The sequence below is a fragment of the Bos indicus x Bos taurus genome, chromosome 16, assembly GCF_003369695.1.
Source record: "Bos indicus x Bos taurus breed Angus x Brahman F1 hybrid chromosome 16, Bos_hybrid_MaternalHap_v2.0, whole genome shotgun sequence".
Lineage (NCBI taxonomy): Eukaryota > Metazoa > Chordata > Mammalia > Artiodactyla > Bovidae > Bos > Bos indicus x Bos taurus.
In genome coordinates this window covers 26,867,352-26,886,298 of record NC_040091.1, presented here as the reverse complement: position 1 = coordinate 26,886,298, position 18,947 = coordinate 26,867,352, and the positions used below count along the sequence as shown (strand labels likewise).

General features: G+C 39.3%; 1 protein-coding gene across 3 annotated transcripts; it reads right to left on the bottom strand.

Annotated features, from left to right (window-relative positions):
- Positions 1–2,963: 2,963 nt before the first annotated feature.
- On the bottom strand, positions 2,964–17,210 carry CNIH4 (cornichon family AMPA receptor auxiliary protein 4). 3 transcript variants are annotated; one of them, XR_003514887.1, is made up of 6 exons: positions 17,057–17,195; positions 13,616–13,684; positions 11,485–11,660; positions 8,368–8,480; positions 6,224–6,364; positions 2,964–3,161 (listed from the first exon to the last, which is right to left on the bottom strand). XR_003514887.1 is itself a non-coding variant. In XM_027564542.1 (5 exons), the coding sequence occupies exons 1-5, from the start codon at positions 17,123–17,125 to the stop codon at positions 3,134–3,136; spliced, it is 420 nt and encodes a 139-aa protein (XP_027420343.1). In that variant the 5' UTR covers positions 17,126–17,210; the 3' UTR covers positions 2,964–3,133. The 3 variants fall into 3 exon arrangements, 2 of the variants coding, with proteins under 2 accessions (XP_027420343.1, XP_027420344.1); XM_027564542.1 differs by lacking the exon at positions 11,485–11,660 and having other exon boundaries at positions 17,057–17,210; XM_027564543.1 differs by lacking the exon at positions 17,057–17,195.
- Positions 17,211–18,947: the final 1,737 nt, after the last annotated feature.

The following is an 18,947-nucleotide window of genomic DNA, read 5'->3' as shown; positions in this document are numbered from 1 at the left end:
TTACTGACAAAATATTACTTGTGAGTAAAGTTCACAAGTCTCAAGTGCACCAAATACAGCTGTTTCCTTTCCTAACCTAGCATGTCTTAGAACATTCCATAATGTGACTGCCTCGAAAACAGACGGTAGACTTTGATTATGTTGCTCCATTACTTCTGACTTCTCTGACGTAAAGGACATCAGTTAAGACTTCATGCTGAAAGAGCAATAGAACAACACAATCAGATTTACTTTTTTTTTTTCCTATTAGTATCATCTTTAATTTGCACATGAGGAAACTTGAGGCTTGAGAAGGTTAATAACTTTAACTGGAAGATGCAGGGCTTGAAAATCTGAACCCAGAACTGTCTACTTCCTAAGTCCATCCCCCTTCTTCTATGTCAGATTTATTCATTCATTCAATAATCATTTATTGTTTCTGTGTGCAGGGCACTGTATTAGGTGCCAGGAGCAACAGGAAGAAGATACAAACATGAATAAGAATATACTCTGCCCTCCAGGAGTGTACAGTCTAGTAGGAGAGATGAATTGCATACAAATGACCATAATACCAGATAGAAAGTGGTGAGAGCACAGGAGAAAAAGTTCCATTGGGGAGCTTTCTTATCTCTCAAAGTTCAGGTGTGGGGAAGCAGATTTGGACAGTATTACTCCTTTGTCATCTGTGTGGCATGAAAAGGTGGCTGTCAGGCTTTGAAAAACCAAGCTGTACCTTAGATCTTTCTTCTTCAGCTCTCTTAGCTGAGAGTCCCATGATCAGTAAGGGCACCTGCTACCACTGAAGGGAGGGAAGGAAAAGGATAGAACACACAGATAAAAGTATTTTGCACCCAGGAGCACGCCATTGCAGCCTTCACTGGCTGGGCGCTGGGTACTGTCTTCACAGACAGGGAAGAGGAATGACAGGAGAGAGAGAACACTAACCTAACCATCAGGATTCCAGATGCAGTCCCCGGGGCTCTGCTCTCTACCGCTAAGATGAACTTAGACCAAAGGATTTCTAAAGCCCTCTGCAACTCTCCAGTCACATAAAAGCATAGAAAAGTAATCTTTAGCATCTTAACCACAGCTCTTTAAAGTCGCTGCTATTTTCCTCTTTTCATCATTTGTAGAAGAGCCCCTAAAACAAAGAACTAGAGTCACCCCCTTTCCTGGCTTTGATACAGACAAGCAATAGAAGAAAGGTGGTTTTGCTTTTAACCACAGTTAATGTTTCAGAAGTAAAGAGCTCCTGTCTTGCTGTAAACAAGGCAACTTTCTGATCTGCTCAGCCTCTGCTCTGTGCCCGACGACATGCAAACTGACAGCCAGATGCTCTCAACTACATGGAGTTTCTATTTTGGTTACTGGGAATACTTGATATATTCAATACCTTGTAATAAACTATAATGGAATAAAATAAAAATGGAATCACTGCTATAGATATGAAACTAACAACATTGTGAATATTGGCATTTTTTTAAAAAGAATATTTGAATGAGAAGGTAAAACATTTTGTTCAACAGTCCTCCACTACCTTTGAGCTTCCTGAAGTAGCTTATTTATCTCTCAGTTCTAAAATTTTCCAACACCTTCACTGCTTTAAAAGCTTGAGCAGAACATTTAGAGGCACTGGAAGTTAGGGATACAGCCAGTTAAGTGACAGTTTTTTTTAAACAGGAAGGTGCCTAAGAAAGAAAAGGTAAGAGGGATGCAAACAAACTAACTTCTGTGTTACAGCTCCTTGGCTCTTTGCCTGGAAGAAATACAAGATAACCCCAAGGAGCAAATTCTGAGACTTGCAGACCAAAAGAACCAAGTTTACTTTGCTACCATTCACCCTTCCTTTCACGTGTGGACAGGGCATACCACCATCCTCAAAATGTGGGTCTGTCCATAAAGAGAGTTTTGCTTAGTGGCTCTCTGGCTTCTGCCAAGCCTAGTCCAAGGCTGGAAAGACATGCAACATTTGATATTTGGTGACCATACAACTTATCTGGCTAACCAATTCTGCCTCCACAGATTGAAGAATCTCTTTGGACTCTGTTGTAAAACACAGCTATGTTTCGCCTAAATACCAGCACCTAAGAGACATTAAAACACAAAGAACTGAGAATAAAATGCGAGGTTCACTTCACCTGGCAAACAGAACCTAAGAGGTTAACTTCTCTCAACAACTGCAAGAATTGACAAATACTCCAAGGAACCGAGTTTGGTTAGATATTGCTATGTCATGACATGGACAAAGCGGTCAGTGCAGCAGGACAGAAGTATCAGTCAGGAACCAAGCAGACTGGCGACAGGATCAATTTCACTGACATTGAATGACCAGCTACTCCTGCATCTAACCTGATGAGCATCTTCTACCAAATCACCTCTCCAAACCCATTAAAAGACATATCAGAGAGATCAAATATAATTAGATCAATTAGAATACAAAACCAAGATCCAGCAAGAGCCAGTGAGAGTGTATGTGTTCGAGGGTGATTGTGGAGGCAGTGGCTTTTAAATGAAAGCTCTTGATAAAATTTGTTTTGGCTTATTTTCCTTTCTATAGGCAGGAATTACATTGTACCTGTAATGGCTTATAAGGCTTCACAAATTCAGCAAAGAAATATATATTTTTTTGAAATGTCATTTTTAACATTCTTATGAAAAGATATTTGGCTTACAGTCCCATAAATCTGTAAACCATGTGAAATATAGGAAGCTGCCACAATATAGGCAAAAGGGTAGTTTAGTTTCTTTCCTCCTTTGCCCAGACTAACAACAATATGGTTTTGCACTCTTGACCTGAAGAGCCACCTTGCTTATCTATTACACTTTCCGTTTACAGCATGTCCTTTACTCTTTGGCATGCAAGGCTGGAATGCGTCCTCTTCCTGCATACAAATAACTGTCTTCTATATACAGATGATGAAACACACCTTCACGTGTTGGGGGTTCAGGCTAAAGTTGAGAACCAGAAAGCTACAAAAACTCAATTCATGTTTTTTAAATACTTTATGTGGTAAAAATACAGCAAAAATATTTTTTGTTCAAAGAGGAAAAAATATACTGCTATGGTCACGGTTCTAAGGATGATTTAAGTAGTCTCTGGCTCCTCAACTGTGCACTGTAGTGTAGGCTGACTTCAACCACGGCTGCTCCAGCTTCAGTCATTTATCAAAGCTAAAATCATACTGTGGAGAGAAGAAAGTCATGTTACTAACGTTTCCTTAGGAATGTTCCTACAGAGTCTGTTCTGTACAGACCTGCAGCCCTAAGGCTCACCAGGTGACACTCATTTGGGCAAAAAGCAATACCTAAAGGGAAGAAGATCTATTTGGGGGCACCAAGAGGCTCTTATGTTTCAAGAAAGAAGGAAGGAAAGAAAGAAACCTGGGGTAGAGGCGAGGGTGGGGAGTATAACCTAAAACCAACATTGGACTATAGTTGAGGAAAAACAGGCTATATCCAGGGAACAAACTTCAATTCTCTATGGAGGTCTCTGCACATGTTGTTCCTACTCCTGGAACCCCTTCTCTCACACCCTACATTACTCTCAGGCTTCATGACCCCCAGCTTTGGCACCTCCTCTGAGAAGCCGGCCTCTCAGCCCCCAGCAGTGGCCAGGCCTCCTTCCAGAGCTCTATCGCCTCTGCATGCCTCAGCTCCTGTCCACTTTCATTTTCCAGGTGACACCCACATACTGCCATCAGCAGGGTCCCAACTCCGACACAGGGATTCTGTGCTGCTCCTTTGTATCAAATGCAGTGTCTGACATGTGGTGATCACTCAATAAATACTCCATTAAAACCATCACATTTAACAAGAGTAACAAGACTATCATTTTTAACAGGAATCAGCCTTGCTCTGAGATCAAATGACTAAAAAACACAGAAATACCCTTACATTACTACTGCTAAAAGTGATTAGTTGTCCAAATTTAACAAAACTAAGAGTAAGCACTGCATAGCACAAATTAATGGTAATAACTAATATTTTTTAATGTGTTTTTTAGAGTTTACTAGAGATCAGCAAAAACCAAAGTGCTTTATATGCATTATCTCATTTAATCTGTATCATAATCCCATGAGGCAGATACTATTATTATCTCATTTTCAGATGAAGAAACTGAGGCACAGAGAGGGTAAGAACTTGCCCTGGGTCACACCATGAGGAAGTAGTAGCTTCCACCAGATTAGTACCCAACAAACTCCAAAGGCATAGATTCCACCAATCTCTATAGAAGATGGGCATTTTTTCCCTTTAATTCTATCTAACAAACCCCAAGTGTCCACAAGGTGTCCTGGTGCAACGCACCATGCAAGTGGTGGCAGGTGATCCAGAAGGAGCAGCATAAATCCCTACATTAGAAATTGGTGATTCAGAATTATACACACTTTTTAAAGACAACAACCAAAAGCTAAGAGAAAATTACTCTTCCATCCTGAATCCCTGGGCTACAGGGAAATGCCAAGGAATAAGGCAATAGCACCATGGCTAAAAATGATAAGAAGGGAAGGGGAAAGGAAGGGGAAAGAAAGAAAAAGGACGCATTCACTGAAGAATGCAGCTCCTCAGTCAAACCAGTTTTATAGGTTGCCTATCTTTTATTTCATTGTAAAGGACCCTTCCTTAAACCTGCCCTCAACTGCTTTCTGATTCTTCCAATCCCCAGTCTTCAGTACATCTTCCCATCTCTTTAAATTCAATAGCTAAGAACTAAGAAAGTCTTGTCAATTTTAAAATCCTAAGACTTTTCTACTAAGCAAGATACTGTTCCCTAATCCTGTTTACACCCGGAAGTGTAACTACACTGGCTGTGCCCCTAGATGTCTCCAGAAGCTCATGTTATCAAGACTCAGGAGGCATCCACTCTAGTTTACTCTCCAAAAACATAAAACCTGGAGGGGAGAGGAGGATGAAGAAAGGATAACCACCTTGCTTTTTGCCTCTGACAAACAGAAGGGAACATATATGATGGTAATGATACCTTCATATGGTTTGACTTTAAAAGTAATAAAAATGAGAATAGATGTATCATTGTATTCTTAGTATTAAACTTCTTTGCTCTTTATGCTTTATGCTAGGATCTTTGCATCTTTAATGCTAGGATTAAAAATTAAACACATGAGCAATAAGTTAGAGTATGAGAACCAGAAACTGATACTACTGTGCTTTTTTGGTCCTGTTTTTTAAAATATAGGAAAGCAAATAAAATAGTAAAAAGGAAACCATCTGAACTCTAATTTCAACCTAATTTATGCTAGTGGGTGGAATCAGCACAGCAAAAGAATTTTAGGAAGCCTGCTTTTTCAGGCAGAGGCTAAAATGGCTCTGACTTCTAAGCTATTTCAGAAAATAGCAATTTTTAGAAATTCTTATCTATGTACAATTTCTAATTATTAGGACTCTTTTGAGTGACAGGAGTTTAATTCAGTACAAGTTTTTTCCCACTAGTCTTATGCCCATGTGAAAATTAAAATTTACCTCAGGAAAACAAATATGATATAATTATGCTTGGATACAAAAGTTAAGCCTTGACTTCTAGCCTCTTAAAGGCTTAACCAAATCATACACACGCATGACAATTTTTTTTTCTATTCTTTGGTCTATCCTATGGATCTATAATGGGTAAGGAAAGAAGTGGCATATTATCTCTAAAACTTTAGGTAATAAATTTAATTTTAAAACAGGATAGCATAAGGCTTGCAGTGTCTGACAGCTAATCCTTCATATTAATTCTTACTTCCAATCTAACTGGAAGACTGATGCTATCTTACCAGAACAGACCACTTGCATCTTGGAGAGAAGGCCATCACATCTAAATTCCCGAACACCAAGAAAGATCAGCCCAGTATGGATAAAAGTTGTTGAGAACTGCTGTCAGTGGTCTGACTCCCAGAAGACCCATGAGTGGGAAAGTCTCTGGGAGTACATTTAGAAATGCTTAAAACAGGCAGTAAGACCTCATAACTGGACACTAGGGCAGGGAAAGAAGAGCAAAGACAGTTTTAAGCCTGTGGACAGCCTCCACAGCTAAGGAGTAACTAATAACATGGAGTAACTCTACTGCAGGTCAGACAGAATGCTGATTGAATGACATGACATATAAAAAAAATCTACCTAAGTCACAAGAAACTCACATAACTCCCAAAAGTTTTGCAATGTCCAAATAAAATCTCACAGAATAGTAATATCTCACCCATCAAAAGCAGGCATGGCATGCGGGGAAATGCCAAGAGGACTGTAAACTCACCTGTAGAGATACATGAAGAAACAGAGCAGGTGGAAGCCAAGTTTGATCATGGCTTCTTTCATGTGTGACTTCAGCTGCCCTCGGTTGTGTATTTCTGTTGGATCAAATACTCCCATGTTACCACTTGGCACCATAATGTACCTGATAAATTAAAGGACGTACATACATTAGAAAGAAAATCAAACCATCAGCATATACACTGAAAAATAAGTAACCAGTAATAATCAAACTTTAAAAATGAATCAGTCATATTCAGACCATATACTGACAGGGTATTATAATGATATCACAGGTCATGACTTAAGTTTTCCTTTGAAAGATACAATACTATTAATTTTTGGTATAATTTCTGCTCTCTGAAACAAATCCACTAATATTCTAGAGAAGGATATTTTATGTACTAAGACCCTTTTACTCACTTTTTGTAGAAAACTACTGAATCAGTAATATCTATAGCCATCTTCCATGAGACAAGTGAAAGGAGCTGCAAAGACCAAACCAACTTGATCAAGTTCTTAGCAACTTCTTCATCTACAAAGTTCTAAATTAATTAATGCAATTCCCTTCACCTTCACAACGTGTTTATAAGAAGAGTAGTGTCAAACATTATTCCCATTTCACAGATGACACTAAAGAGAGATTCTACATCCAGAATGTATGCTAAGCCACTTCAGTCATGACCAACTCTTTGTGACCCTATGGACTAGCCCACCAGGCTCCTCTATCCATGGGATTCTCCAGGTAAGAATACTACAGTGGGTGGCCATTTCCTATTCCAGGGAATCTTTCTGACCCAGGGATAGAACCCACATCTCTTACATCTCCTGCACAGGCAGATTCTTTACCACTAATGCAACCTGGGAAACCCAGAATAGAACACTCATATTTGATGCTCCTGCTGATCAATAGATGTGTCTCAATCTGCAAGGTAAATAAACAATACTTACCATAAAAGACCAATTTCAAGAAGACATAATTATTTAGAATAAATGCTACTATGGTAAAATAAAACTCTTCTTCAGTGAAGACTATAAATGGATAGTTCAGACACAAACGCAGTACCTAACATTACATGACTCAAAAAAAGATTAGATTTAATTAAAATATAAATTTTATTTAGATTTAATTTACATCTAAATATTAAATTAAATACTGTTTTGACAAATAAGAACTGTACTTTTTATAGTGATGGAGGTATGACCACAGTGGGGGGAGGAGAATAGGGCTACAAAGTCGGTACAGAAGATAAAGGCCATGGAAAGCATACACCTAGTCCCCAAACCAGACCAATTCAATTCAGTGTTCCCACAGACCCAGACTCAAAACATCTTGAAGACACTGCATTTAACATACTGTGTAGTCTATGGGGCTCCTGATAACATATAACACTTCATATTTATGGAATACTGCTATGTACACAGTATTACAAATGATAATCTTCCTCAATGATTCCTTTTACAAGTAAGAAAACTGGGTAATTTTGAGAGCATCAGTGAGTTTAAGCATCTGAGCTTCAGCATTCACACTGTACCATCTGCACAACATGCATGTCCTAACCTAGTACCGTTCATGACCTCTTCCTTCTCTCATGTCCAAGCCTTTTCTAGTCCAACCTTGGGTTTCTCACCATTAGGTTTCTCAATTATGGCTTCTGAGAAATGCAAATGGCTCTCTGAGGTCCACAAATCTTAAATTCTCCCTCAAATCCTAGTAGCCCAAATGAATATCTGGATAACATTTTTACATTATTTAGCATGCAAGATTTAAAATGAAATTTTCTTCAGAGCATTTCATGTACACTATAATTAAAAACTGCAGATATAAATAATAAAGACCTTATATTCTCAGGTTTTTCATTATTCATAAAGAAAAAAGGTAGATAAGGAAAAAACAACTCACAAGTCTTTAGACATTGCAACATTAAATATTTTTTTAACTTACACATGTAAATTTGTGTTTTTACTACAAGACTGAGCCATGCAAATTGCTACTTGCCCAATATACCAAAGTGAATAAAAATGTATGCTGATTTAATGACGTGTTCTGCTCTCATTTATGAGTAGCATATGTTTTATTGGAGAAAAGAAAGCTGTCAAATCTTAAATTTTTTTCTCTAAACAAAACAATAAACAGAACGTACTCACCGATATATATTCCAGGCAGCAACAGGCAAGTTGAGAAGGAAGATGAACCAGTGCAATGAGATGAGCATTAGTACAGTGACAAGAGTATGGCCAACCAATTCTGGAATCACCCACTGCAAGGGAAGAACATAGTTATCACATCTCATGCTGTGTTCTTCCTAAATGTACATGTTGCTGCTGCTGCTGCTAAGGCGCTTCAGTCGTGTCCGACTCTGTGCGACCCCATAGACGGCAGCCCACCAGGCTCCCCCGTCCCTGAGATTCTCCAGGCAAGAGTACTGGAGTGGGTTGCCATTTCCTTCTCCAATGCATGAAAGTGAAAAGAGAAAGTGAAGTCGCTCAGTCGTGTCGGACTCTTAGTGACCCCATGGACTGCAGCCTACCAGGCTCCTCCGTCCATGGGATTTTCCAGGCAAGAGTACTGGAGTGGGGTGCCATTGCCTTCTCCGAATGTACATGTTACTTGAAGCTAAATCAAAGGAGTACATCTTCCAAGCTAGTATTTCAAGATTATTTTTAGACTCAGATGTCCCAGATTTGCATACTGCTATCACTGCTTACCTCTTGCAAATATATCAGGACACAGCTTAAAAATAATGCACTTAAACTTTAATTACATTTTATCCTAAGCATAGGTTCAGATTCATTCACTAAGCAGGTATGAATGACAACTAGAGAAAAAACAGAATATTATTTACTCTCTTTTCCAATATCTGTGCTAAAATCTCTAATTTGGGATGGTTTATATCCACATTCATGCTGCCTTTCAAGTCAGAGTATCTATCTATACATTTCCAAGCTCCAGAACCCTGGGGAAAATGATCTCACATTTACCAAAAAAAAAAAAAGTACTTTAACAGCTTACAATATCAGTTCAAAGTTGAACAAATATGATAAAGGACCAGGATAAAAGAATCCCAGACTATTGCTTCTATAGCACCCAATGCCCTTATCCATGCTCTTTATTGTGTAATATTCTAGTTCTCATGTATGAAGAGCTACTGTGGCAGGCTGTCAATTCACCAATAGTCTTCCCCTCCTATGAGTAGAAAATCTTTCTTCTTTTGTTTTTTTTTTAAAGACTTTTCTTTTCATGGAAGTTAACACCTAGTATTTATGCAGCCAGAAACTGGCACTCCCAACTTGCAGAAAGGAGGAAAATAAAGCTCAAGAGAGATGAGGTAACTTGCCCAAGGTCACACAGCTACACAGTGGCAGGCACTGATGTAACAGAGGCTCAGGCTCACTGGCCCCAGGTCTCAGGCATTTAGATTTCAGATGCATTTGGGGGTGGGGGTTGGGGGCCCACTGCTGGGAGGGTTGTGGAATCTTAGTTGTACAACCAGGGATTAAACTCTCACCTTCGCAGTGAAAAGTGCAGAGTCCTAACCACTGGACCACCAGGGAATTTATTCCCTCAGATAGTATTTTGTGGCTACTTTTTTTTTTTTTTTAAATAAACAAGAAGGGATTTTCTGGGCCTTAAACCTAATTTGCAATCAACAAGGAAATTTAAAATGTAAATTATTTTTAAAGTGTAACCAATTTAACATAATGCTATAATGGCAACCAACTCCAGTGTTCTTACCTGGAGAATTCCATGGACAGAAGAGCCTGGAGAACTACAGTCCATGGGTCTCAAAGAGTGGAACAAGACTGAGCTACTAACACATACACACAGTATGTGTAACCTGCAAAGTCAAATAAACTTGGAGCAAAACCCATGCTCTATCCTATTAGCTGTGCAACCTTAAGAAGCTACCTACCCTCTCTAAATCATGATTTCCTCATCTGTAAAATGGAGATAATAATACTTACACCTCAAGAGGTTGTTATTGAGAATTAGACCAAATAACATACATAAGCCACATGCAAAGCAAGCACTCAATAAATGTTAGCTGATGGTACTATTCCTCCCCTCCATGTTATCAGACCCACGCAGCAGTAGCTTTCAAACTGAACTTCTTACTATGGGCTGCACTTTGTTTTATATAAACACAAACCTAAAACAAAAGTTTCAGGAAGTGACACTTGACCTTATTATACTGGTATATTGGTTTACTGACTTTCAGCCAAGTCCTGTGTTCTCTTCCCTCATTAACAATGTGTTCTTCCCCTAACTTGTTCTCAGAATGCTAGCTCAAGGTTTGTTATCACCCAGGCAAGAGTTTGGAGGATCCTTCTCTGGAGTGCCTTAATGGCACAATAGAAAACACCTAAAAAAACTGCCATTTCAGGTACCCCCAAAAAAGGCAGAAACCAATCACCCTCAGTGAAGTCCACCTATCAGTCAATAGCCTGGACCACCCAATGAGCTTCCAATGAGTATTTTAGCATTTTATGATAAAGTATGACCAGAAAGCCACATATCAGAAACTGAGGAAAGCCCTCAGTATGAAATAAGGGGGAAAAAGAAAGAGAAAGGAACTTGGAAAAAACAGATATAATGTAGGAAGTAGAAGGAAATTTCAAAAACTACTATAATCAATATCCCAGAGAGATAAAGAGTCAAGTATGAACCAAGAGAACAAAAAGCTCTTAGAAATTAAAAGTTCAACATAAACTGTATACATACTAGAAAATTCAGAAGATAAAACAGCAAATCTTACAAGAAGGTAGAAAAAAAACTACAGGGACAAGAATAAGAAAAAAGAATTGGCAGATCAACCCAGCAGAAAAACATCCAGCAAATCCAAGTTGCTGAAAGAAAAGAGAGAAAATAGAGAGGGACAACATTATCAGAGAAAGAAGAAAATTTACCAGACTGAAGGAACCTCTCAGAAGCCTGCAAAATTCCCAAACACTGAGGATTACCATAAATAAATAAATAAAAAACAACAAGGGTAAAGAAAAGATTCTAAAGCTTCTGGAAAGGATGGAGGTGGGGGTGGGGGGAAAGGGGAGAGAAAGATGCCATCCAAAGGACAAGAAATCAAAATGCACCAGATTTCCCAACTTCATCAACACTGGAAGTTAAAAGACATTGATCAAGCAAACTCTGAAAAAAAAGAAGTCTTTTCTAACCTAGAATTCTATACTCAGAGAAACTGTCAAGCAAGGGAAACGATTAGACATTTTCAAACATGCAAGGTCTCAAAAAATTTAATTCCCATGTACCGAATCTCAAGAAGCTACTCCAGCAAAATGAGGTAGTAAGCCAAGAGAAAAGAAGACATGATTTCCAAGAATCGGGAGATCCAACCAGGAGTCCCAAGATGGAAGCTGTGAAAAGGTCTAAGAGCAACTGCTCCAGACTATAGCAAGAGGATGGAGGTCTTGAGGAGAAATGTCACCTGGAAAAAAACAACTGATAGGTTATTTTATGTTTGAGCCATGTAGAAAATAGTACTGAAAGACTTTAAAGATGTTATCTGAAAAGACAAGCTATCCAAAAAAAAAAAAATTAGAAAGAAAAATACGATCACTGTCTGCCATAAGGCTCAGCAATAAAAAACATAATAGTACATCATGATATAAACATTAAATATGAACTTACCTGCAAACAAAAACAGAAAAACAGGAGTGATGTTTAGAAGTTGGTACCTAAGAACAAAATCTACCATATTGACTCAGAAGTTGATAGATAATGTGTAAAATTGATAAATCAAGAAGTAGTGGGAGTTCCCTGGCAGCCTAGTGGTTAGGATTCTGGGCTTTCACTGCCTGGGTTCAGTTCCTGGTAGGGGAAGTGAGATTCTGCAACCCATGCAGTAGAGTAAAAAAAAAAAAGAAAGAAAGAAATAGCATTGTATGCACATAGAGAAATATGAATGTAAATATCAGAAAAAAATTAACAGTTCAAGTGTTGAAATCAGTTGCCCCTCAAAGGCAAAACAGATATGATTTTAAAGGGTCAGGAAGGGTCTGCTGTTTTCACTGTGAGCTTTCTAATACTCTAACTTTAGTTGTGTGCAAGTATAACTTTCACAAAAACAAACATTAAAAAAAAAAAACTACTTCAAATTGAAGGACTTACTGTCTCAATAGAAGAACACAGGTAATCTTTTCTTTGTATTTAAATTTTTATTTTTGTAAAAGAAAGCCCACAAAATATCCACTGAAAATACTGAGTAAGCAAGAAATATGAAACACACATACACATATACATATATGAGATGGATTTATCTCTCAGTAAAAAATTATTCTTCTAAAGATGAGAAGGCCTATTCAACCATACTTCAATTTTTTAAAAAGGGGGAAGACCCTGCCTGGCACACAGGAGGACTTTACTTTTTTTTAATTAATTAATTTAAATTTAAATTCTAAAAAAATTAAAAATAAAGATGAGGAGGACTGAAACTAATGAATGTTATATTTCAATTATATCTTGAGGAAAAACAAGAACTCTGAAAGCATACCAGATAAACAATCTTTTATTTAAATCTATCATTGTATTAAACCATATTCTGGAAAATTGGAAGGAAAGAAGGAAGGGAAGGACAGGAGAGGAGGAATATAGTTTGCCAGAAATTGTAACTTTTCAAGTATAACTCTATTTCCCTCATGGGTCAGAGAAACTAAGTAGGCTGAAGATGTGAAAAGACCCAAGAGAATTTTTAGGTCAAGCCAAAACGTGTTTCTCAGTATTGTATTTTTTTTCAGCACTGTATTTTTATATACAATAAAAGTATTTTATTGAATATATAAATATTTTATGAAGTTTTTCTTTGGCCGCACTGCACAGCACAGTTTTAACCACTGGACCGCCAGGGAAATCCCCTTTACATGAACTTTTATACCCAAAAAACTTTTGCCTACTCATCTCATAAAATGAATCAGGACCAACTGGTTTCCTCATACTTAGAGAAGCTGGAAAATTCAAAGTTTTATTGCCAATATAAAATTTTGATTATATACTAAAGATAAAAAGGTCTGAAAACAAATCAACTAATTCAATTTCTCATCCAGCCACAAAAAGGTCATCTTTCATTTAAAAAAAGATAGACTGAGCTCTTTCCCATGAGTAGGAAGGAGAGGGTTTCCACACAGAAGGCAAAAACAATTACCTGATAATGAACCTTTACTAGTCTGAGTAATGGACAAAGGGACAAGGAAAAAGAGTCAAGAAACAAAATTTCAAGTTAAGTTAAGTATGCTTTCATGATCTAAAAATATTCCAAAGCACAGGAGCTCCACCAACACCTCGGTGTATACCAAAGACACACATGCTGACTATATATAATAATCTCTAGCACAGAAAATGGAGAACTGTCTTCAAGGTCAAAAAACGAGGAAAGACATGTCTTACCTTGTTTAATTTTGAGCAACATGATCTAGCATTAATGTAATCACATTCTAAATCAGACAATGTAATTATCTGACGATCAAGATAAGGAATTATTAGGTTTCTTTTATAATAACTTTGTAAGTTTCAGAAAGCAACCCCAGTTGCAAGGCAGATTTGGATTTGACTTGAAAAGATTAAGCTCTTTCCTTAAAGCTCATTTATTAGACACCTAAATTTTCTCATTTATGTTCTTTCAACAAGTTATTTTTCACAAAATAATCCTCTTATTATGTGCAATTCTAATGTGATCCATATCAGAACATTCCACCAGGATTCCTCAAGTGTCGAACAGTGGCTACGAGAAATGGAAAATATGACCCATATAAACAGTTTAAATGTTATAAACCTTAATTCCCAACAGTAAAAAAGTGTTTATTTATGATATATCCATTAAATATCTGAAAACTAAGATATGAAAAAAATAGGACACAAAACTATAAATTCAGCATGGTCGTAAGTCAGCAGTGTTTATGCTTTGAAAGTTGAATTACAGATAGTTTGTTTTCCCAGTACTTTTCCCTATCACCAAACTTTCCACAGTAAACATATATTACACTGGACTTACAGAAAAAATGGGTCTTAACACAAAATATAGACATACAAATAAAAATCTGAGGGACAGAAAGACAAAAAAGGAAAAGTCTTCCACTGAATGTGTATTTACTTTAAAATGCTCCCACAGCCTCCTCACAACAGTTGGGAGAAAAATGAGAAAGAAATCGCAAAATGTTGAAAAATCACTGAAATAACAGAAACATGGGATCTATTACACGACTTTTATGTTTGAAAGTGTCCAATAAAATAGGTAAAAAGAAATGCTCTCAAGTAAATTCTACACATTTCCATATGGATAGTCCCCCCTATTACCTCAACACAGCTAAAATCAAAATCATCACTTTCTCCCCAAACTGTTCCACCTCCAATTTGTTTTATTTCTCTCAATGACGTAAGCATTATTTGTCCAGGCTCAAAATATGGAAAGCTGTTTCTGGATTGTTTCATTATCTCAGAATCAACTGTTACCAGGTTCTGTCAATCATTTCTTTATAATGCCACTCACATTAATCCCTCCTTTCACCTGCCCACAATTAGCCCACAATTAGCACCCCACTCAGATCCAAATGAACCTGTTCTCCAGTGGTTTCTTACTTTCAGTCTTTCCTGTTTCCAACCTACTCTGCAGACTTATCTTCATAACACACCACTTTGTTTACGTCAAAAAATTGTCAATGGCTCACTATTGCCTAGAGGATAAAAGTGAAAGCCTTTCTCCTTAACAGTCAAACCCTCCCAAACTGAATCTAATCCAGCCTTTCCAAACCGGACCTTCGGCTGCCACCAAAAATCAACCTTTTGCTCCAGATGGCCTATTCCTCCATCACCCAGAAATGCCATGAACACATCTGTCTCTGCACCTTTGCTCTCGACTGTCTAATTTTGAATATCCACCCCTTTCCTTCTCTGCATGTTTTCTTCTAGGTTCAAAGTCCAGGAAAACTCTCATTCCTACAAAATGTATGCTCTGGTGATTTTCTACCTCTCGGCTCTACTATTAAGCTTGTACAACTATTCAAAAATACAATATGCTGAATTTCATCAAAACACATCCTGAATATACCTTAATGTTTAAGTCTAAAACTCCACCTAATATGTTTCTATATACATAAATTTGTGTAAGCCAAGGCTTTTTTTTTTTTTGGTTATGCTGCCTGGCTTGCAGGATCAGGGCTAGAACCCAGGTCCCCAGCAGTGAGAGCACTAAGTTCTAACCACTGAACTGCCAGGGAATTCCCTAGACAAGGTTATTTTAAATTATCAAGACTAGTTTTCCAAACTGCAAAAAAAGAAATCCAAGTTTCATTTCTCTGAACTTAAGCTCCAGTTTCTTATGCCACGGGAGAGGTAGATCACCAAAAACTTCCTAAGGGATGCTGCACTTTCAAGTTCCCCAAGCCTAATAAAAAGTCAGGGTTCTCCTCATCAGAAACCATCAGTTAAAGCAAAAACTGCTGTTCAGTGAGAGGTGAGCCGGGAAGGCAGAGCAACATTTACTAAGCATTGGCTATCGGGCACGCATTGTGCTGCTAGATGCCTAGCACACCTCTACCGTGCACACATCTATCTATCTAGAAAGTAAACATTTCCCATTAAAAAAAACAACAACTGAGGCTTAGAGAGGTGAAACAATGTGCATAGCAAATAACTAGCTAAGCAAGGAGTCTTGATTCCAAGTTTTGTCTCATCCCACTTTGACAGGTTGCCAGTCCATAATAAATTATAAAGCCACACTGAAAAATACTCTGTACAACCGTCCTAATGCCAGAATGCTCTGGCAAACAGTTTAATTCTGCCAGAAAGAGACGCATATAATTTCCAAGGGGAAAAAATAAAATGAAGAGTTTCTCATGCTTTTTCTTAGTTTACATTTAATTACTTAAAATTTGATTGTGCATTACATCACTGGGTGACAACTAAGACTAGAAGCTTCCTCAAGAGCAAAGCGGTAGCCCTACACGCTTTCTCGAGTTCAACGACCATTTATTAGCCTGGAAAATACAGTTTGAATACTATAGCGCGAACGGCTATACAAAATACGGAAGTTTTAAACACGCACCGACAGAGAAAACTTAAAGTTGAGAAACGAGGAGAATTAAATCACGTGTATAGATACTGAAATTTACAGATATGCAACCAACAAGGGCAACGAAATAATCAGCTGTAGCTGGTTTTTTAAAACAAACCGTTCCCAGCACTCCCTACAAAACCGCATCGTGAAAGAAACACTTCACTCGCTTTTGAAATCAGTCAACTTGGGGATGTGAAAGGTTCCCTACAAGTTCTAAAACCCGCGAGAACAAAGGGGCAGGCAGCGGGGGAGTTGCCCAAAGAATGACAAGAGGCGCCAAATCGTCTCCGCCTGGCTCAGCGCGGGACCGTCCACGAGAGACCGCCCCCGGGACGTGGGCCCTCGCTCTCCGGACCCCGGACATCAGGCGAAGGGCCCGGGCACAGGGCAGCTGCAAGACAAACCGTGATCCTTCTCTCTCGAGGGCCAAAAAAGAAGTAAACCGCGACCCTCTCCCCCGAGGGCCATAAGGAAAAGCCAAGTGCCAGTGCTGGCGCATGGCAGAGCGGGTCTGGGCGTCGCGGGGAGCAGAAGCGGCGGGCAGGCCGGGCCCGGGCGCTTCGAGAGTAAGGCCCGCTCGGACCCCCAGGTGAGGGGCGGAGTTGGGCCACCGAGCTCGCCTCCAGCAGTGCCAGCACCCAGGGTACCCGCGCCCGACGCCGGCCACCTCCCTCGTTCCCTCGACCCTGCCCTGGCCCCTACACGGGCCCAACCCCAGCCCGGTCCCTCGGACGGAGGGCCCCAGGCCGGCCTCCGCCCGTCTCAGGCAAGGATACGAAGTACACCGAAAGGAAGATGAGCGCGCAACAGTCGAGGAGAGAGAAGACAAACACCACCGCCTCCATCCTCCTGCGCCGCCGCCGCCGCAGCCACCGCTGCCGCGCCGCTTCTTCCGTCAAACCGGCTCAAGAGACCCGACCAGCCCCGCCCCGCCCCGCCCCGCCTCCGGATAGTCTTTGCCCTGGCTTGTCGGGTCGTGTAGTCCGCTCCGCCAGGCCGCGGCATGCCGGGAGTTGTAGTCCATTTAAAAAAACTTTACCTCCCTAAGTCTGATGCATGCTGGGAAATGTGATTCAGAAGTACGAATAGCTATCAAAACGGTGGACCAAGTCTCTGTCCTAAATCTGATTATTTCCAGAGATGTGACGAGCAATTAGTCAACAAGTGTTTACTGATCGCTTGTAATCTTCTGGATATCCAGTAGAACTTCTTTGCCATGTGCTAAATTCTTTAGATTCTGCACTGGACCCACAGGACCCCCTCACTTGGGAATGGACTTGGGAATGGTAAGATAATTTAATCTCAAAGTACATATCTAACCTCAGTACTCCTGGCTTGATGGTTGAGACTTGCCCTTCCTGATCTCAGTTTCTCCGGAGAGTTCACAGTCTCTTGCTTATTCTTCGTTACAGCCATGTTTCTCTCCACTCTAGATTTTAAGATCTTTGAAAATTGAATATACTGCTTATCCATTCATTTACAACAGACTTACCAACTCCACTTCTCTATATGCCAAGAACTTCTGTAGACTCCAGAGATACAGAAATGAGTTAAGGCAGACGAGATGCTGCCCTTACCAGGTTGGGTGTGTGGGAGGAACCCACAATAAATAAGCAGCTAACCAAGAAAAAGATAACTTCAAAGGGTTATAGGATCTAGGAACATACCTTATGAAAGTCATACATTCATTCAACCAGTATTTTATGAGTAGCTAGCATATGCCAATACTGGACCTTAAAGATACAGAATGAATAAAAGAGAAAAATATCCCTGTATTTTTTACAGTTGTAAAAAATTGTTTACAATTTTTTAAATTATTATTAGGCAATGGCACCCCACTCCAGTACTCTTGCCTGGAAAATCCCATGGATGGAGGAGCCTGGTAGGCTGCAGTCCATGGGGTCGCTAAGAGTCGGACACAACCCAGCGACTTCACTTTCACTTTTCACTTTCATGCTCTGGAGAAGGAAATGGCAACCCACTCCAGTGTTCTTGCCTGGAGAATCCCAGGGACGGTGGAGCCTAGTGGGCTGCCGTCTATGGGATTGCACAGAGTCGGACAAGACTGAAGCGACTTAGCAGCAGCAGCAGCATAATATTATTTTTATATTTTTAAAATATAAGAACATCCTTTATATTTTAAGCTATATATTTTTTATATAGCTTACTTTACAGTCGGGGAGACAGACACATCCATACATGCACACATACATATATAAGTAAATATCCATGACAAGCAGTTTTCAGATTGGAGACTAACTGGTCAGAGACGGCCAAGCTGAGAAACTGACATATAAGTTGGAATCTGAACAATAGCTATGTAAAGATTTGCGGGCAAAGTTTCAGACACTGAGAAGAGAGATCCCAGAGGCCTAATTGCTCATACGAACTTCCTGTGTTTAAAGATCAGGGGAAAAAAGCTAGTGTAGCTGAAGTACAATGAATAAGGGTGAGAAAGTTTTGAGAAAGGATGTCAGAGGCGGGTAGGGCAAGGTCACCTGGGCCTTGTAGACCCCTAGCAAAGAGTTTTTAACTTTTATTCTCTTAAGATGATAAGCTGTTGGAGAGTTTTAAGTATAAAAGTACCTTGATCTGGTTTACATTTTTTACTCTGATTTACATTTTAAAAATATCCTTCTTGTTGGTACACTGAATGTATGAAAAGGT

Coding starts and splice junctions, on each gene's coding strand:
- CNIH4 (XM_027564542.1), bottom strand. CDS start 17,125: ATGGAGGCGGTGGTGTTTGTCTTCTCTCTCCTCGACTGTTGCGCGCTC. Junction 13,685..17,056: donor TCTTCCTTTCGGTGTACTTC/GTATCCTTGCCT, acceptor CTTGATCGTCAG/ATAATTACATTGTCTGATTT. Junction 8,481..13,615: donor GTTGCTCAAAATTAAACAAG/GTAAGACATGTC, acceptor CTTCCCTTGCAG/TGGGTGATTCCAGAATTGGT.